Here is a 21,974-nt window from a genome sequence, read left to right on the forward strand (position 1 = left end):
ATCTCATTCCTCAGCCTTGCTGTCCTAGCATTAGAGAAAAACTTGGCCAAGAAAGCCTTCTTGTAGGCATCCCAAGTAGTAATTGCACCAGTAGGGAGAGTCTTTTCCCATAAATGAGCCTTGTCCCCAAGTGAGAAAGGGAACAACCTCAGCTTGAAACCATCTTCACTTACTCCATTGATCTTGGTAAGACCACATATTCTATCAAACTCATCAAGATGATCAAGTGGATCCTCCATAGGCAATCCATGAAACTTATTTGCCTGAATCATTGAGATCAATCCACTCTTGATCTCAAAGTTGTTGTTGGCAACAGTTGGTGGCACAATGCCAGCTCTTTGATTGTGAGTGTTGGGTGCATATCCAGCACCTATGTTCCTTGTTCTCTGAACCTGATCCTGCTGATCCATAGCTACTATATAACCTCTTGTTGTTGCTGAACAACTCTCCTTTGCTTAGCTCCCAAACTCTTGGTCAACTTGTTGATGTTGTCAATAGGCCTAAGAAGATGGTCCTTTCCTTTAGACCTTGTTTGCATCAACAAACACAAACGATTTTTGCCAGGCAAGCGACTGAGCACAGGCTCAAGTAGGAGGTTAGGTCAACTGGAAAATGAAGGTTATAGAGATCCGGCGTCTGGCTCGAGCAGGTGCTCGATCACGACTTGGTCGAGTGGTGGTCGAGTGACTGGTCGAGTGGTACCTGAAATGGAACTTCAACCCAGAAACAGAAGATTCGAGCACAGCAACCTCACAAGTGAATAAATGAACTTAATCTTAGACTAATATGGATCCTAAATGTCACAAAAACACACTCAAATGGGCAACGACGCCAAATTGAAACAAGAATATTTTGTGGGTGTGAATGATGATGAATGTGTATGCAATGATGAGATATGGAATGGATGGGTGTTTCAATTCCCCTTATGCAGTTGCAGTATAAGAGGTGTCAATCCTAAATGAGTGTTTGTGAACAATTAAGATGTGAATATCAATCTAAGTCAAGCCAAATGTAAAGATTGTTTGTCACTAACAATCCTAAGATGAAAATGTAAAATGCAGAAAGTAAACTACAAGAACTAAGAACTAAATGCAAATGAAACAGAATGATTATAACAGTAATGATGCAAGAACAGAAATAGAAACTACTACTAATGAACTAATGCAAGACAATTAATGAACTGAAAGCTAAATGTATGCAACTAGAATGAAACAGGAATAAAGCAGGACAATCACAAATCATAAAACACAAAGTTCTGGGGATGAACTCGAGCAGCACTCGACCGAGTGTAGGTCGAGTGTGTGGTCGAGCTAGACTAGACGCAGAAACAGAGCAATGCAATAAAAACAGAGTAATGCTAAACCAAATCAAACAACAAGCAAGCAACAGGATTAAGACTTTAAAATCAATAAACAAAGAAGGTCCTGAGGATGGATTCATGGGATGAACTGATCATTGTGGCTATCTAACTTGGTCAACAAATCTCAAGCAAGCTATGAGCTAATCTCTAGACATATGAATCTAAGACAAGTTTCTCCCACTCTCATGGTCAAGAAACAATCAAACCTATGCAATTCTAGACTTGTTCTCACACAGTAAAGAATCTACACAAGCAGGCATTAAGCAATACATCTCAAACCAAACAAGACCTCTAATCTCTTAGCAAGCCTAATGGTAAGCTCTAGATCTAGCCTTATCTATGCTTCCTAAACATTGGTGTGATGCTAAGAAGCTTGAAATCAGACTCTACCCTCTCAGATATAGAATCAGCATTAAGATCATCTACCCTAGAAGAGATCTACAACAATCAAGCTTGACCAAATCACACAAACCACAAGATCAGTCCATCCTAACCATCCTCAAGATCCTAGGAAGACTACTCACAACAATACATGATTAAACAAGTCAAAAACCCAGAAATTATTGAAACTTGCATTATTAGAAAGATAAAACAGAGATCTTTAATATTGATGAAAGGATCAAACTCAAATTCTCAATATCTTGAAAGTTATAGAACCAACAAAATATAAGAATCTAGTCTTCTTTCTTAAGAAAGTACAAGATCTAAAAATAAAAATGCAAAGGAATAAAGCTAAAAAAAGGTAAAAACTAGGTTTAGAGAATATCTAAAAAGTTGGACTCTTTTGGTGGCTGCAGGTACAAGGCTTTATATAGGAAGGGGAGTGGAAGCCCCTAAAAATGGAAAAAGTCAAAGTAGTCAACGGCTCGGTCAACTCGACCTGTGCTCGGTCGAGTGGCAGGTCGAGCTGGCTTCTCTCGTGCATTCTCCACTCGGTCGAGTCCATCTCCCACTTGGTCGAGTGCTTGGTCGAGCTGGACTCTGGACCTTGGTTCTTCAGCCTTAACTCCCTTGCTTTCCCTTCATGATTGCTTCACTTCTCCTCAGCATTGCTTCCATGCTCCTTAAGCTCCAAAATCACCTGTTTATGCATGAAAAGATGCAAATGCAATGCAACTAAACTCTAATGCATGATTAGTCCTAAAGCCACACAATAATGGTGAAAATGGCTAACAAAAGATGCAAAAGATGTGAATAAACTAAGGGAAAACATGGTAAAATATATGAACATCAGCGACCCAAAGAAAACTTCCCAAAACCCTTCTGGTCGACCACACCCTCAAATATCTCGGTTTAATGGTTTTTCCTAAATCGATCGACACCCATCCCCAAAAATCCAATTTTGGATCACGGATGTTACAATTCTCCCCCACCAATCTAGATTTGTTCTAGAATCTCAAACGACCATCAGCCAAGGACTCCCGTGCAACCGTCTCCATGGCCCGCACTCCTCCGACTGATCTACAAAAGGTCACCTCTAGGCGATAGACTAACGCTCCAGGCGTCATTTGCTCTCAACTTTTGGATTTTCCTTTACTCATAGGCCTTGACCTTGAGTTCTTATTGGCTCCTCATCAGACCTAAGTCTGCATGCCATAATATATAAGGAAAAATTGAAACTCGTCTCTCGGTTCGTCACCCTACAGCGCGCCTCCGGACCGTCGTCTGAAGGTTATATACCAACCATACTCCCAAGCCACAAAGTCTCTGAATATGGTAGTACTAGGAGAACCTAAGTCCTCCGAGAGTCGCGAGCAAACAATTCTGAACACGTCTGAGTCCTATCCCTATCCAGGTTTCCTTCCTGTGGCTCGCGTAAAACATCTCAATGTCCTACCAACCACATATCCCCTCAATGGAATACCCCATGACCACACAAGGATCATATACATGCCACAAGGCCAAACAAAATGTCCTAAAGAGGACCGCCACCAAGGCCAAACAAATATTCTAAAGAGGACCGCCACCAAGGCCAAACAAATGTCCTAAAGAGGACCGCCACCAAGGTCAAACAAATGTCCTAAAGAGGACCGCCTTAACAGGCACTTTGGCTAAACAGCCCGCCAAAAAGGCCATCTGTCCCAAAGGACCGTCTGTCCCGAAGGACCATCTGTCCCGAACGACCGTCTGTCCCGAAGGACCATCAGTCCCGAAAGACCGTTNGGCTCCTCATCAGACCTAAGTCTGCATGCCATAATATATAAGGAAAAATTGAAACTCGTCTCTCGGTTCGTCACCCTACAGCGCGCCTCCGGACCGTCGTCTGAAGGTTATATACCAACCATACTCCCAAGCCACAAAGTCTCTGAATATGGTAGTACTAGGAGAACCTAAGTCCTCCGAGAGTCGCGAGCAAACAATTCTGAACACGTCTGAGTCCTATCCCTATCCAGGTTTCCTTCCTGTGGCTCGCGTAAAACATCTCAATGTCCTACCAACCACATATCCCCTCAATGGAATACCCCATGACCACACAAGGATCATATACATGCCACAAGGCCAAACAAAATGTCCTAAAGAGGACCGCCACCAAGGCCAAACAAATATTCTAAAGAGGACCGCCACCAAGGTCAAACAAATGTCCTAAAGAGGACCGCCTTAACAGGCACTTTGGCTAAACAGCCCGCCAAAAAGGCCATCTGTCCCAAAGGACCGTCTGTCCCGAAGGACCATCTGTCCCGAACGACCGTCTGTCCCGAAGGACCATCAGTCCCGAAAGACCGTTTGTCCCGAAGGACCATCAGTCCCGAAGGACCGTCTGTCCTGAAGGACCATCAGTCCCGAAGAACCGTCTATCCCGAAGGACCGTCTAAACAGGCACTCTGGCTAAACAGCCTGCCACAAAGGCCACACAATAACAAAAGAATACTGCCACACATGGCACACTGACTCGAAAGTCCACCACTAAGGCCACACAAGCCCCTCCAAGGTTCTCCACCACTAAAATGGACAAATTCTAACTCCCGTAAAACTTTCCATATTTAGCACTTTCCATTTTTGGAAACTTCTATTTCAGGAAACTTTCCTCCAGATACCCGCCTCACGGAAACTTTGTACCCCGAGCACCACCTCATCTTGTTACTGAGTCGCACAACCAACCACCCCAAGTGACCGAATAACAAGAGAGATGGGCTGGAATATTCCATTCCCGCTCCAGCCACGGATTACAGATGGAACCAGGTTAAACAAGCTCAAGTTGCGGCTTGCTTCTCATACCACTTCTTGAACCTTGCTTTCATCTTTGCCTCAGGCTCCCAAGTCTGCTCCTCAACCCCATCNGTCTGTCCCGAAGGACCATCAGTCCCGAAAGACCGTTTGTCCCGAAGGACCATCAGTCCCGAAGGACCGTCTGTCCTGAAGGACCATCAGTCCCGAAGAACCGTCTATCCCGAAGGACCGTCTAAACAGGCACTCTGGCTAAACAGCCTGCCACAAAGGCCACACAATAACAAAAGAATACTGCCACACATGGCACACTGACTCGAAAGTCCACCACTAAGGCCACACAAGCCCCTCCAAGGTTCTCCACCACTAAAATGGACAAATTCTAACTCCCGTAAAACTTTCCATATTTAGCACTTTCCATTTTTGGAAACTTCTATTTCAGGAAACTTTCCTCCAGATACCCGCCTCACGGAAACTTTGTACCCCGAGCACCACCTCATCTTGTTACTGAGTCGCACAACCAACCACCCCAAGTGACCGAATAACAAGAGAGATGGGCTGGAATATTCCATTCCCGCTCCAGCCACGGATTACAGATGGAACCAGGTTAAACAAGCTCAAGTTGCGGCTTGCTTCTCATACCACTTCTTGAACCTTGCTTTCATCTTTGCCTCAGGCTCCCAAGTCTGCTCCTCAACCCCATCACAGTCCCACAAGACTCTCATTAAAGGAATCTTCTTCTTTTGAAGTTCCTTGATCCTCCTCTCGAGAACCCTCACTGGTCTCGCCTCCAATGTCATGTTAGGCTGAAGATCCTCAATATCTTAGCCAACACCTGCTCACCCTCACAGAGACACTTCCGCAACATAGACAGATGGAAAACCTTATGGAATGCACGCACAACCTCGGGTAACTCCAGTCTATATGCCACAGGTCCAAACCGCTAAATCACTCTTAACGGACCCATATACCTCGGACTCAACTTAGTCTCTGATAACTACCTGTTCGGACCCCGCAACATGCCCATCTTGAGGTACACTCTGTCTCCTACCTGAAACTCAAGATCTCTCCTCCTCCTATCAGCATAACTCCTCTGCCTATCTTGAGCCTCCTTCATGTTCAGCTTGAGAACCCGAATCTTCTCTAAGGTCTCCTGAACAAAACTAGCACCAAACATGCTCCTCTCCCCCACCTGAGTCCAGCATAATGGTGTACGACATGGTCTCCCATACAAAGCCTCATAAGGAGCCATCTTAATACTCGCCTAATAGCTGTTGCTGTAAGCAAACTCTACCAGGTTCAGTTGATATGCCCAATGGCCACCCCAATCCAATACACACATCCTCAGCAAATCCTCCAACGTCTGGATAGTCCTCTTAGACTACCCATCTGTCTGGGGATGATAAGCTGTACTCATATGCACCTTAGTGCCCATCTCTGCCTGAAATGCCTTCTAGAACACCGAAGTGAACTTATAATCCCTATCAGACACAATGCTCGCTGGCACCCCATGCAATCTGACTATCTCCCTCACATACTTCTTAGCCAAGACCGCTGCTCCATCAGTTTTCTTAATGGCCAGAAAATGTGCTGACTTAGTCAACCGGTCCACAATGACCCAAATAGCATCAAAGGTCCGTGACACTAGCAATCCTACCACAAAATCCATGGTGATCATATCCCACTTCCACTCAGGAATGGGTAAACTCTTCAGTAACCCGCCAGGAACCTGATGGTCAGCCTTCACTAGATGACACACATCACACCTCGAAACCCAACTAGCTACATCCTTCTTCATCCCGACCCAATGATAGTACCTCTTGAGATCACAGTACATCTTAGTCGCTCCTGGATGAATGGACAACTTGCTCGCATGAGCTTCTCTCAGAATCTCCTGTCTCAACTCCTCATTCTTGGGCACACAAACCCGACCATGCACCAAGATAGTACCATTATCTCAGACCTGATATTCTGAATCCACATCCTTGGAGGCATTCACCAGCCCCAAATCCTTCTCCTGAGCCAACCGTACCCTACTCAGAAGATCTGCTCTATCTACTGCTTCCAAACTGAAACATGGTTATTTGTATGTGGTGGAATGATGATGAATGTATGCAATGGTAAGATATGGAATGGATGAATGGGTGTTTCAATTCCCCTTATGCAGTTGCAGTATAAGAGGTGTCAATCCTAAATGAGTGTTTGTGAACAATTAAGATAAGTATATCAATCTAAGTCAAGCCAAATGAAAGATTGTTTGTCACTAACAATCCTAAGATGAAAATGTAAAATGTAGAAAGTAAACTTTAAACTAGGAACTAAATGCAAATGAAACAGGATGATTATAACAGTAATGATGCAACAAACAGAAGTAGAAACTATGCTAATGAACTAATGCAAGACAAGTAATGAACAGGACACTAAGTAAATGCAACTAAAATGAAACAAGGCAATCACAAATCATAAACACAAAGTTCTGTGGAAGAACTCGAGCAGGCACTCGACCGAGTGTAGGTCGAGTGGTTGGTCGAGCTAGACAAATCCGGAAAACAGCGCAATGCAATAAAAACAGAGTAATACCAAAGTGAATCAAACAACTAGCAAGCAACATGATTAAGACTTAAAATCAATAAACAAGGAAGGACTTGAGGAGAGATTCATGGGCTGGACCAATGATTTAGGCTATCTAACTTGATCAACAAATCTCAAACAACATGAGCTAATCTCTTGACATATGTATCTAAGACATGTTTAATCCACTCTCATGGCAAAAAACAATCAAACCTATGCATCTTCTAGACTTGTTCTCACAAAGTAAAGATTCTACACAAGCAGGAATTAAGAAATATGTCTCATACCAAACAAAACCTCTAATCTCTTAGCAAGCAAGATGGTAAGCTCTAGATCTAGCCTTATCTATGCCTCTTAAACATAGGTGTGATGATAAGATGCTTGAAATCAGATCCTACCCTCTCAGATATAGGATCAGCATTAAGAACATCTACCCTAGAAGAGATCTACAACAATCAAGCTTGATCAAGCCAAACAAACCTCATTCACAGCCCAGCCTAACCCATCCTCAAGATCCTAAGCCACTACTCACAAGAACACATGATGAACATCAAAGTCATAAACCCAGAAAATATTGAAACTTGCATTATTAGAAAGATAAAACAGAGATCTACAATATTAAATAAGAAATGAAACTCGAAATCTTTATATTTTGAAAGTTATGGAACCAACAAAATACAAGAATCTAGTCTTTTCTCTCTTAAAACAAGTACAAAAATCTAAGAAAGATAAAAGTGCAAAAGGAATAATTCCCAAAAGGGTAAAAACTAGGTTTAGAGAATATCTAAAAAAGCTGGACTCTTTTGGTGGCTGCAGGTACAAGGCTTTATATAGGAAGGGGAGTGGAAGCCCTAAAAATACAAAAAGTCAAAACAGTCAACGGCTCGGACAACTCGACCTGTGCTCGGTCGAGTGGCAGGTCGAGCTGGCTTTTCTCGTGCATTCTCCACTCGGTCGAGTCCTCCTCAGCAAACGGTCGAGTGTCAGGTCGATTGTGCGGTCGAGTTGGACTCTGGACCTTGGATCTTCAGCCTTAACTCTCTTGCTTTCCCTTCATGATTGCTTCACTTCTCCTCAGCATTGCTTCCATGCTCCTTAAGCTCCAAAATCACCTGTTTATGCATGAAAAGATGCAAATGCAATGCAACTAAACTCTAATGCATTATTAGTCCTAAAGCTACACAATAATGGTGAAAATGGCTAGCAAAAGATGCAAAAGATGTGAATAAACTAAGGGAAAACATGGTAAAATATATGAACATCAACATCCCTAAACTTAGTATTTGCTTGCCCTCAAGCAAATAAACAAGACATAAGAAGGTAGATGAGGTTTGAAAGTGGGATCTCAGATCCTAAAGCTTGCAAATAGACTATCTAGAATCAATGTCCAAGTTACTAGTACTATGATGCAAGTTGAATGTGCTGTACTTAAAAATTTTAGACAAGCATATCACAACCTTTACTCATTTGAGCCTTAGATGTCCACATGCATTCAAATCAACCATTTCCTTTAACATTCATTAATCAAGAACATGAATCAATTCTATGCAATGCTTAAACTCATTTGGCTTGGTAATAAGGGTTTTGAGACTATGATGGTCTCTTTTTAGAGTGGGGCTTGTCAATATCAAGGTTCTCTCATAAAAAATGGATTGAGCTTTGGAAGAATGCTAAAGGTAAGAACAGTTAGACACATACAAGAACAAAACCTTGTCTATCCAAAGGTAGCCAAAGTATTTATCCTAACAATCTGAACCCAAATGATCTTAGTGCTACCCTTTAACTTCTTCTTTTCTCTTTTGGTTTTTAAGTCTTAGGAGAGGTTTCTTATTTGATCTTTCTAGTGGAATGGAGGATTCTTACTGATTGCTATGGTTCTCTTTTCTTCTTATTCTTAAGACATATAAGCTTTTTGCTAAACTTTTCTTTGATTTCTTTTCTTTTCTTTAACTAGAACCATCTTAGATAACAATTTTTACTTCCCATCTTTTCACTAGACTTTAGCTTTTACTTAAACACATTCCCCTCCTAAAGACTCTACCCTTTTCTTTCTCTTTTTCCTTTTTCTTTTCTTTTCCTTTTCAAAACAACCAAGTCCCAAACCCAATAAGTGAACCACCTAGTCCTATCTAGTTTGAAAATTGCAAACTAGAACTACACAAGGTTTTACTCTTGTCAGTTCAAACCTAACACTTTCTACCAAGCTCAATCCCAAAAATAGGCCTCACACACACAAGAATAAACATGGCTTGGAAAAAGGTTTGGTTAAGGGGTAGGGAAACTGATTTAAAAGTGAAATCAGCTACTTGGATCAACAAGAGTGGTAAAAGGAGAAAGATGATCCAAATATGTATATGGTTTCCATGAGTTTAAAGCAATGCACACATTGATAATTAAAAGTCAATATTAGGTTCTTATAAATAGGAAATGGCGTCAAATCACAACATTCTTCAATTTAGACCAAATGCAATGCATGAATTCAATACTTGGTTCAATCTTATGCTTCTAACCACTCAACTAGCATCAAAGTACTATTAACTTGGGCATTGATCCTAGTTTAGTGAATTAAGCAAGCTAACAAGGAAAAACTTATCATAGATCCCTAATTCAAATATTATACAATTCTACATGAAACGTGCTAAACAAGATCCTAATATGCAATGCAAACTACATGAACACTCTTTTTTTTATAAGGATTTTTGCAAAAAAATTTCAAATTTTTAGGGTTTTTCTATGTCTTAGATGCTATGTAAATACTAACATGATTATGCTAAAAATTTGAAATAAGAAAACAAAACACAATGTCAAATGCTATCTCAAACCCTCACCCAAACTTAAATCACACAGTCCCTTGTGTGAGAGAAATTTGTAAGAGGATTCAAGATTAAAAACAAAACATAATATGAGATGCTATGGTATTTACAAGTGAAGGTGATGATGGTACCTTAGGGATTGTGGAAGAAGTTGTCCACATCCATCTGCATGCTGTCATAGGAGTAGTTTGGGTCCTCTTGGTGACTTGGAGATGGAGATTGGGGCAGCTCGACGACGGCGATCGACCTTGACTCTGTCGAGTGCATGTCCGAGTGGGGGGGTCTAGCTGGACCGCGAGTCTCCATAAACTGACCCTTCCTCTTCTATTCAGACTCTCTAGCCTCCCTGACCATGAAAACAATAAAGCAAAAATCAAAATACCAAAATTCCAAAGCAATATATACAGGGATACCTTAGGGACTTCCTCCCTAGTGAGCTTGTTTAAAGTCACTAAGCTTGACTTTGATGCCTTTCCAGGCTTGAGTTGGATACCAAGGAGGTGATGAAATCCCCCCTGGTTCTACTTGATAACCTTTGTGTTCCTTCTTGATCACTACCTCTTTAGCACTTGAACCATGTTTCTTTTTAAGCTTAAGCTTTGGCCTTGCTCTCTTCAAAGTCCTTTTGTTCAGCTTGACTTGGAGATCCTTGACTAAAGCAGTCAGTTCTTGAACAGAATTCTTAAGCTTCTCCACTGAATCTTCTTGAAAGGTTAGCTTACCCCTTAACGCAGTTTCCTCACTTGAGACCTCATGATCCTCCTTTCTTTTGATAATGTAAGGTGGATCATATTTTGAAGGCAGATTAGTGGGATTGTTGATGTCAAACTTCATAGTGAAGTCTTCAGTCAGGTGGAGCTTGATAGTCCCCATCTTCACATCAATAACAGCCCCAGCTGTAGCTAAGAATGGCCTTCCCAAGATAAGAGGGTCTTCAGGCTCTCAGTTGGGATCCTTGCTTCTCCTATTTTGATAGGGAGGTTTTCAATCACTCCAACCACATCCCTCTTGGATCCATCTGCTAGACTGACAGAGTAGTTGCTGTCCTTGAAGTCCTCATACCCCAACTTCTCAGCCACTGAGTATGGCATCAAGCTCACTGAAGCTCCTAAATCACAAAGGCACTTATTAAAGTGCATGTAGCTGATGGAACAGGGTAAGTTGAATAAGCCTGGATCTTCAAACTTTGTTGGGACAATAGCTGTCCCAATCTCTTTCAAATCCTTCATATCTTGGTCATGAGCCCTTTTCTTTGACATCTCAAGTAACCAATCCTGATAGAGAGGGTATGGAGCATACTGTTCCAAAGCAGGTCCTCTCTCTTCATCTTGGTAAGCAATGATGACCTCTTCCTTCAAGGCTTTATCATTCTCTTGTTGCAAAGTTATCTTCTCCTTTTTCTCAATCATCTCTGATATAGGAACCCAGTTGAGGGAACCCAAGTGGATAGATGGAAATAGGCAAATGGTTAATAACACTGTTCTGCCTATTTGGTGGATGATAGATGGAACGCAGCGAAGAGATGGTGAATACACAAATGGTTGATAACACGGTTCTGTCTATTCGGTAGCAGTGCAAGATGAAGAGATAGATGGGTGGATTGAGGGACGCCACACAGATCTGTGAAAGGATCTATGATAAGTCAAATCTCAGTCTTCAACGATTCATACACAAGAAGAAGGGGAAAAGGGTGGTTGCTTCTATCTCAGAAGAAAACCTAAGAAAACTCTCATTTTATTTCATAAAAACTTGAAGGTTACAATGCTGAGAAGGGACCTTATATAATGGTCGAGCAGCGGGGGACCTTCTAGGGTCGAAATTTATTACAAATAAAAGGACTAAACTTGCAAAAACAACAGACTTGATTTTAGGACTTAAATAAATAAAAAGACTCATAAAGACCCAACGGTCGAATCCTACAAAACAAGAAGAACCAACATTTATTATTTGAATTCAAACACTCACCTGGAAATAGCTCTCATGCACGCTCCAGTCCTTCATTGATTGCCTTGGAAATGATGAAAAGAACGGGTTCTTTAAGTCCTTGTAGAAATGGCAAAAATGATGCTTGTGGAGTCTTCTCTTTGGAATCTTCTAGATCAATGAGAGTTATTAGACTTTCAATGGACTTGTTGAATTGGTCCCTTAAGGTCCTTGCTCCCAGCCTTATCATAGGTTTGTGTATCATTGTTGGCAGAACGGGTTCTTCAGGAAATGGTAGATTGGGTTCTTCAAGAAGTGATAGAACGGGTTCTTCGGGAAATGGCAGAACGAGTTCTTCCGGAAGTTTACTATTGATGTCCTCATCATTCCCTCCCTCTTGAGAAAGTTCTGTCTGCAGAACTATTTCATCTGCATGGAAAGGAGATAAATCAGCAACATTAAAGGTAGGAGAAATGTTCAACTCACCTGGTAGCTCAATCTTGTAGGCATTGTCATTGATTTTCTCTAAGACCCGAAATGGTCCATCTCCTCTTGGTGACAGCTTGGACTTCCTCTCCTTGGGAAATCTCTCTTTTCTCATGTGTAACCAGACCCAATCTCCAGGTTCAAACGTCAGCTCCTTGCGGTGTTTATCCGCATGCTCTTTGTTCTTTGCGCTCTTCTTCTCAAGATTCTCTTTAACCTTCTGGTGAAGTTTCTTCACAAATTCAGCTTTGGTGACTCCTTCTGCACAAGAATAAACAGCTTGGGGCAGAGGTGTGATGTCTAATGGGGTTAGAGGATTTAAACCATAGACAACTTCAAATGGAGAGAATTTGGTACCAGAATGTTTAACATGATTATAAGCAAATTCAATGTAGGGTAAACAAGATAACCAGTTTCGGAGATTCTTACCCACCATAGCTCTCAAAAGAGTGGAGAGAGTACGATTAACTACCTCAGTTTGGCCATCAGTTTGAGGATGACAAGTGGTGGAGAAGAGTAGCTTAGTTCCTAGCTTTTTCCACAAATTCTTCCAAAAGTGGCTTAGAAATTTGGTGTCTCGATTTGAAACAATGGTCCTTGGGATTCCATGTAAATGCACAACTTCTTTGAAAAAGAGTTCAGCAGTTTGTGTAGCATCATTTGTCTTGTTACATGGAATGAAATGCGCCATTTTAGAGAACCGGTCCAACACAACAAAGATAGAATCTCGGTTGTTGATCTTAGGTAGCCCTAAAACAAAATCCATAGAAATATCTACCCATGGTAGGTTAGGAATAGGCAAATGAATATATAAACCATAAGGATGTGACCTGGATTTTGCTTTCAAGCAAGTGATGCACTTTGCGCAGAACCTTTCCACATCTCTTTTCAAATGCGGCCAAAAGAAATGTTCCATAAGAACACTTAGAGTTTTATCACGCCCAAAATGTCCCATAAGTCCTCCTCCATGTGCTTCTCCTATTAGCAGCTCTCTCATGGATCCATCATGTTGGTAGTATGACCCATAAGCGGCTTTGCTTGTTTCCTTAAAGGCTTCTTTGAAATCTGGATCCTCCTCATATAGACCTTTGATGTGATCAAATCCCATGACTTTAGCCTCCATTGTAGTGATCAAAGCATGTCTCCTTGATAAAGCATCAGCTACAATGTTCTCTTTGCCCTTCTTGTACTTAATCACATATGGAAATGTCTCCACAAATTCAAGCCACCTTGCATGTCTCTTCTTAAGTGTAGTTTGTCCTCTTAGGTGCTTGAGTGTCTCATGATCTGTATGAATAACAAACTCTTTGGATAACAAATAATGTTGCCAAGTTTCTAGAGACCTTACCAAAGCGTAGAGTTCTTTATCATATGTTGGATAATTAAGTGCAGCTCCACTGAGTTTCTCACTGAAGTATGCTACTGGTTTTCCTCCTTGAGTTAGAACAGCACCTATTCCTGTACCAGAAGCATCACATTCAATTTCAAACATTTTATCAAAGTTAGGAAGTACCAAAACAGGTGCATTTGTTAGGCTGTCTTTGAGCAGTTTGAATGCATCCTCTTGTGCTTGACCCCATTTGAATTCCACATTCTTTTTAATCACTGATGTCAAGGGTGCAGCAATGGTACTAAAATCCTTCACAAATCTCCTATAGAAGCTAGCCAGCCCATGGAAGCTCCTAACATGTCCAATGGTTGTTGGAGTTGGCCAGTCTTGTATAGCCTTGATCTTGTCCTCATCGACCTTTAGTCCCTGAGAACTCACAACAAATCCTAGAAACACAACTTGATCAGTGCAAAACGTGCATTTCTTAAGATTAGCATAGAGATGTTCAGCCTTAAGCGCTTTTATCACCAACTCAAGATGCTTTACATGATCTGCAAGACTTGTGCTATAAAACAAGATATCATCAAAATAAACAACCACAAACTTACATATGTACTCCCTTAGGACCTGGTTCATTAACCTCATGAAGGTGCTTGGGGCATTGGTGAGTCCAAATGGCATGACTAACCACTTATATAATCCTTGTTTTGTCTTGAAAGCCGTTTTCCATTCATCACCTTCTTCCATTATGACTTGATGATAACCACTCCTTAGATCAATTTTAGAAAAGATAGTAGCTCCATTAAGCTCATCTAGCATGTCATCAAGCCTTGGAATAGGATGTCTATATTTGACAATGATGTTGTTGATTGCTCTGCAGTCTACACAAATTCTCCAAGTTCCATCTTTCTTAGGCACTAGAAGAACCGGTACAGCACAAGGGCTTAGGCTTTCACGAATGTAGCCCTTTGACATTAGATAACGAACTTGCTTTTCCAGTTCCTTTGCTTCTTCAGGGTTTACGCGGTAGGCTGGTCTATTAGGCAATGGTGCTCCTGGAACTAGATCAATTTGATGTTCGATTCCTCTTATAGGCGGTAGTCCAGGTGGTATCTCCTCAGGAAAGACCTCTTTAAACCTTCTTAATAGTTCAAGCACTTCTGGTGGTAAGTCTTTCTCCTCTTGTCCTGAAAACAAACCTTCCTTAAAGATCATTAGTAGTACCTTGTCCTTTAAATTAATTGATTTCAAAACAGTAGAAGGTGTTATATAAAGATTGGTTTTGTTTGACTTAGCTCCCTTTGACATGGTTTGTTGCATTTCATGCACTTCTTGAGGGGTGAGTGGAGCTAGAGTATGCTTCTTGTTGTTGTGTGAGAAGATGTAGTAGTTTGTTTGGCCATTGTGTAAAGTCTCCTTATCAAATTGCCATGGCCGTCCTAGAATAAGATGTCCAGCTTGCTTAGGAACCACATCACACACAACTTGATCTGAATATTTGCCTATGGTGAATGGTATGGTGACTTGCTCGGAGATCCTTAGTTCAGCCTCATCATTTAGCCACTTAAGTCGATATGGATGGGGATGCTTTGTCTTTTGGAGACCTAGCTTATCAACTAAATACTTGCTGGCTACATTAGTACATGAACCACCATCAATGATTAAGCTACATACCTTGGACTTTATAGAGCAGCGAGAGTGGAAAATATTTTCTCTTTGAATTGTTTCAGGATAAAACAGAGTGCTAAGAGCCCTCCTTATGACTAGAAGCTCTCCCATCTCTGAATAGTCCACAATGTCCTCCTCAGATTCATACTCTCCATTGGCTTTAAGGATCATTACTCGCTGATTTGGGCACTCCCTTGCATAGTGTCCTTTTCCCTGACATTTAAAACAAGTAATATCACGAGCTCTTTGGTTAGTAGGCTTACCTTGCTCTGGTTTGGTTACTTTTGATGTCTCAGGTGCAGCTCTTTTAAATCTCTGGTCCACATCAAGAGATTTTCCCTTGTCTAAAGGTTTTTGAGGTGGTGGTGTCAATGGAGTCTTACTGCTGTTAGTAGAAGCTGCCTTCCTTTTGATGTGTTGTTCAGCTTGGACTGCTAGATCCAACAACTCTTCAAGATCATGATATGTTTGTCTTTCCACCTTTCTAGCTATCCGATCATGAAGACCATATAGAAACTGCGCCATCAAGTTCTCCTCAGACTCTTCTACCTCCAATCTGTTTTTAAGAGATTCAAACTCTTCAAAGTATTCCTCAACAGATTTGCTTCCTTGTGAGAGCTTGCAGAACCTCTTTTGTAGCTCCCGGTGCTAATAAGCTGGGATATATCTCTTCCTTAGCTGAAACCTCATATCATCCCAAGTAGTGATTGGTATATGTCTATGCCTCCTTCTCTCAGAGACATCTCTGTCCCACCAATCTAAGGCATTGTCGGTAAGTTGAGCAGCAGCTAGTGATACCTTTCTCTGTTCAGAATAGTTGTAGTAGCCCAAGATATGCTCCATGCGTCTTTCCCAATCAATGTAAGCTTCAGGATTGACCTTTCCAGCAACTGTTGGCGGATTGAGCTTAAGATCATAGCCTCCTTCTCTTATGTTGCCTTCATCTCGTCCTCTACCTTGTTGGTAGTGTCTCCTTGGCCTTTGGTGTTGATTAAGATCTGGATATTCTTCCTCTGAATCAGACTGATCTCCATTATCAACCTCATGGTTTCCTCTTGACAAGTTACGAACTAGTGCTCTTGGTGCAGGTGGGGGTTGTTCAATTCGTGTCATGCGATCACCAAGCGTTTGGAGTTGGTTTTGAATAGCTGCAAGTATCTCAGCCATGTTCACATCTCCTCCTTGTTCTCCCATTGTTCAAAACTTTCCTGTAAAAGTAAGAAAAGAGATCATGTGCACAGGAAGTCGAAAGGTCCAAAAACTGAGAGATCTAGAAAACAGATCAGAAATTTATTTATTTATTTATTAATTTTTTTTTTGTTAAGAAGATGAACAGTCAAAATAGAACAAAAATACACGAAAATAATAGATCTAAAAGTGAAAAACGAACTGAAACAAAATGACTGAAACAGACACAAACTGAAACAAACAAAGGAAAACAAACTGAAGCAAAAGGGATAGATAACACCTGATTTGGAATGTTTAGCTCTGATACCAGATGATATAGGAACCCAGTTGAGGGAACCCAAGTGGATAGATGGAAATAGGCAAATGGTTGATAACACTGTTCTGCCTATTTGGTGGACGATAGATGGAACGCAGCGAAGAGATGGTGAATAGAGAAATGGTTGATAACACTGTTCTGTCTATTCGGTAGTAGTGGAAGATGAAGAGATAGATGGGTGGATTGAGGGACGCCACACAGATCTGTGAAAGGATCTATGATAAGTCAAATCTCAGTTTTCAAGGATTCACACACAAGAAGAAGGAGAAAAGGGTGGTTGCTTCTATCTCAGAAGAAAACCTAAGAAAACTCTCATTTTATTTCATAAAAAACTTGAAGGTTACAATGCTGAGAAGGGACCTTATATAATGGTCCAGCAGCGGGGGACCTTCTAGGGTCGAAATTTATTACAAATAAAAGGACTAAACTTGCAAAAACAACAGACTCGATTTTAGGACTTAAATAAATAAAAAGACTCATAAAGACCCAATGGTCGAATCCTGCAAAACAAGAAGAACCAACATTTATTATTTGAATTCAAACACTCACCTGGAAATAGCTCTCATACACGCTCCAGTCCTTCATTGATTGCCTTGGAAATGATGAAAAGAACGGGTTCTTTAAGTCCTTGTAGAACTGGCAAAAATGATGCTTGTGGAGTCTTCTCTTTGGAATCTTCTAGATCGATGAGAGTTATCAGACTTTCAATGGACTTGTTGAATTGATCCCTTAAGGTCCTTGCTCCCAGCCTTGTCATAGGTTTGTGTATCATTGTTGGCAGAACGGGTTCTTCAGGAAATGGTAGATTGGGTTCTTCAAGAAGTGATAGAACGGGTTCTTCGGGAAATGGCAGAACGGGTTCTTCCAGAAGTTTACTATTGATGTCCTCATCAATCTCCCTCAATTCCCTTATCTTTTGAGCCTTGAAACGTCCTGGGAATGGTAGAGGCGGTTTGTAAGCAGGAGGAATGTATCTAGCAGGCTTAACAGCTTATGTGTCTGCAACTCGATCAGTCACTCGATCAGGTACTCGACCGTGTGTGTGGTCGAGCACCTGGTCGAGTGTTCTTTCTCTGCTTCAGTCTGCTCAGTAAAACCTTCACTCTGGGATTCAATTAGTGACCAATCCTCCCCACCTTGAACCTCACTGTCCTCAGTGACATATTCCTCATGGAGATGGATAGCTTTAACAGTGATCTCCCTTGGGTTTTGAATGGCTTGTTCAGGAAGTTGGTGTGGCTTAGGAGCTGAAGTAGAAGAAATGGAGCTCTCCATGTACTGGAATGAAGAGGTCAGACTCTCCAGCTGGTGACTCAGGTCATGAGAATAGGAATCCAATTTTTGGTTTAGCTCTTCAAACTGCCTTGCCTCCTCAATCTGATGATTGGCTTGCCCAATCAATAGTTGTTGCATCATAGCTCTTAAGTCAGGTTCTTGGGCTTGGTAGGTCTGAAACGCTGGAGGGTGACACCATTGAGTTTGGAAAAATTGTTGCTGGTGCATGGGTGCATAATGGAACTGACTGCCTTGAAACATGGTTACTGACTCGAACAGACACTCGGTCGAGCACAGGCTCGAGTTGATGGTCGAGTTGACTGGGAAGTGGTGTCTATTTAGATCCGGCGTCTGACTCGATCAGGTGCTCGATCAGGACTCGGTCGAGCTGTGGTCGAGCTGATTGTCGAGCTGGTACCTGAAACTCAATCACAGACAAGCAGGAGAAGATTTGAGTGCAGCAACTTCACAAGTGTATAAACGAACTTAATCTTAGACTAATATGGATCCTAAATGTCACAAAAATACACTCAAATGGGCAACGGCGCCAAATTGAAACATGGTTATTTGTATGTGGTGGAATGATGATGAATGTATGCAATGGTGACATATGGAATGGATGAGTGGGTGTTTCAATTCCCCTTATGCAGTTGCAGTATAAGAGGTGTCAATCCTAAGTGAGTGTTTGTGAACAATTAAGATAAGTATATCAATCTAAGTCAAGCCAAATGCAAGACTGTTTGTCACTAACAATCCTAAGATGAAAATGTAAAATGCAGAAAGTAAACTTTAAGAACTAGGAACTAAATGCAAATGAAACAGGATGATTATAACAGTAATGATGCAACAAACAGAAGTAGAAACTATGCTAATGAACTAATGCAAGACAAGTAATGAACAGGACACTAAGTAAATGCAACAGAAATGCAACTAGAATGAAACAAGGCCATCACAAATCATAAACACAAAGTTCTGGGGAAGAACTAGAGCAGGCACTCGACCGAGTGTAGGTCGAGTGGTTGGTCGAGCTAGACAAATCCGGAAAACAGAGCAATGCAATAAAAACAGAGTAATACCAAAGCGAATCAAACAACTAGCAAGCAACAGGATTAAGACTTAAAATCAATAAACAAGGAAGGACTTGAGGAAGGATTCATGGGTTGGACCAATGATTTAGGCTATCTAACTTGATCAACAAATCTCAAACAACATGAGCTAATCTCTAGACATATGTATCTAAGACATGTTTAATCCACTCTCATGGCAAAAAAACAATCAAACATATGCATCTTCTAGACTTGTTCTTACAAAGTAAAGATTCTACACAAGCAGGCATTAAGAAATATGTCTCATACCAAACAAAACCTCTAATCTCTTAGCAAGCAAGATGGTAAGATCTAGATCTAGTCTTAAACATTGGTGTGATGCTAAGATGCTTGAAATCAGATCCTACCCTCTCAGATATAGGATCAGCATTAAGAACATCTACCCTAGAATAGATCTAAAACAATCAAGCTTGATCAAGCCAAACAAACCTCATTCACAGCCCAGCCTAACCCATCCTCAAGATCCTAAGCCACTACTCACAAGAACACATGATGAACATCAAAGTCATAAACCCAGAAAATATTGAAACTTGCATTATTAGAAAGATAAAACAGAGATCTACAATATTAAATAAGAAATGAAACTCGAAATCTTTATATTTTGAAAGTTATGGAACCAACAAAATACAAGAATCTAGTCTTTTCTCTCTTAAAAAAGTACAAAATCTAAGAAAGATAAAAGTGCAAAAGGAATAATTCCCAAAAGGGTAAAAAATAGGTTTAGAGAATATCTAAAAAAGCTGGACTCTTTTGGTGGCTACAGGTACAAGGCTTTATATAGGAAGGGGAGTGGAAGCCCTAAAAATACAAAAATTCAAAACAGTCAACGGCTCGGTCAACTTGACCTGTGCTCGGTCGAGTGGCAGGTCGAGCTAGCTTTTCTCGGGCATTCTCCACTCGGTCGAGTCCTCCTCAGCACACGGTCGAGTGTCAGGTCGAGTGTGCGGTCGAGTTGGACTCTGGACCTTGGTTCTTCAGCCTTAACTCTCTTGCTTTCCCTTCATGATTGCTTCACTTCTCCTCAGCACTGCTTCCATGCTCCTTAAGCTCCAGAATCACCTGTTTATGCATGAAAAGATGCAAATGCAATGCAACTAAAATCTAAAGCATGATTAGTCCTAAAGCTACACAATAATGGTGAAAATGGCTAGCAAAAGATACAAAAGATGTGAATAAACTAAGGGAAAACATGGTAAAATATATGAACATCACAAACCCAACGGTTCCTGTGAAACAGCACACAAGCTCAAAGCACTGATCTCTCCTACTAGAGACTCCATCTCCTGCTTCTGAGCCAAAGCTACCCTCTTCCGTCTTAGAGCATCTCCAACCGTATTAGCCTTACCAGGATGATAGGCTATCTCCAAATCATAATACGCCACAAGTTCCATCCACCGCCTTTGTCTCAAGTTCAGTTCAGGCTGAGTGAATATATACTTCAGGCTCTTATGATCTGTAAACACCTGTACCTTTGCACCATAAAGATAAGATCTCCAAATCTTCAGGGCAAAAACTACAGCACCCATCTCCAAATCATGAGTAGGATAGTTGCCTTCATGCACCCGCAACTGCCGCAAAGCATAGGCAATCACCTTCCCATGCTGCATCAGAACACACCCCAAACCAACTCTAGATGCATCTGTATAAACCACATAGGGTTCTCCATGCTCAGGCAAAGCCAACACTAGCGCAGTAGTCAACATCTCCTTCAGGCTTGTAAAGCCTTCCTCACACTCTTCTGACCAAACAAATGGAACATCCTTTCCTGTCAACTTAGTCATAGGACGTGCTCTGCTTGCAAACCCCTGTACAAATCTCCTGTAGTATCCTGCCAACCCAAGAAAACTCCTGATCTCTGGGCATTCTGCGGTCTAGGCCAATCTCTGATAGCCTGAATCTTCTCTGGATCTACAGAAACCCCGTCTGCTGACACAATATGACCCAGAAAACCCATCTCACGCTGCCAAAAACTACACTTGCTCAACTTGGCAAACAACTTCTGCTCCCGCATCTTCTCCATAACTGACCTCAAATGCATTGCATGCTCCTCAGGACTCTTAGAATAAACCAGGATATCGTTGATGAAAATGATGACAGACACATCCAGAAACTCCTGAAACACGCTGTTCATCAATCTCATAAACGCTGCTTGCGCGTTAGTCAACCCGAAAGGCATCACCACAAACTCATAATGCCCATACCTAGTCCTGAAAGCAGTCTTCCTCACATCTACCTCATCTATCGGTATCTGATGATAACCCGACGCCAGATCTACCTTAGAGAACCAAGTAGCACCCCTCAACTGATCCAACAACTCATCGATCCTAGGAATAGGGTACTTGTTCTTCATAGTGACCTGGTTCAAACCCTGATAATCAATGCACAACCTGAAACTCCCGTCCTTTTTTTTGACAAACAATACCGGCGCTCCCCACAGTGATACACTAGGACGGATGAATCCCTTACTCAATAAATCCTCTAGCTGCTTCTTCAGCTCTGCCATCTCTGCTGGAGCCATTCTGTAAGGAGCCTTGGATAACGGCATTGTCCCCGGTTCCAGTTCAATGGTAAAAAGATCCGACCGAGATGGTGGTAATCCCTGCAAAGACTGAAACACATCCTCAAACTCCTCCACTACTGCAATACCGCTAACCGTAGACTTCCCCACAAACTATGGCATAGATATAGTAACCAGATAAGCCTCACGGCCCTTTTCGATCATCTTCCCAGCCTGAATGGCTGAGATCACGAGACTCCCCGAAGTCGGTCTAAT

The 21,974-nt window shown here is 41.6% G+C and overlaps 2 protein-coding genes across 2 annotated transcripts in view; both read right to left on the reverse strand.

The window, feature by feature from the left end:
* LOC109129147 (RNA-directed DNA polymerase homolog) overlaps positions 1-10,782 on the reverse strand; it is a gene marked incomplete at its 3' end in the record, with an annotated part of 27,785 nt that extends 17,003 nt beyond the window's left edge. The window contains exon 1 of the mRNA XM_019236792.1: positions 10,468-10,782. Within this exon, the coding sequence (XP_019092337.1) occupies positions 10,468-10,782 (315 nt within the window). The remainder of the gene's footprint in view (positions 1-10,467) is intronic.
* Positions 10,812-11,168, reverse strand: LOC104748681. The gene has a single exon (XM_010470286.1). It carries the CDS (start codon positions 11,166-11,168, stop codon positions 10,812-10,814), a length of 357 nt encoding a protein of 118 aa, XP_010468588.1.

This window comes from Camelina sativa, chromosome 15 (assembly GCF_000633955.1).
Source record: "Camelina sativa cultivar DH55 chromosome 15, Cs, whole genome shotgun sequence".
NCBI lineage: Eukaryota > Viridiplantae > Streptophyta > Magnoliopsida > Brassicales > Brassicaceae > Camelina > Camelina sativa.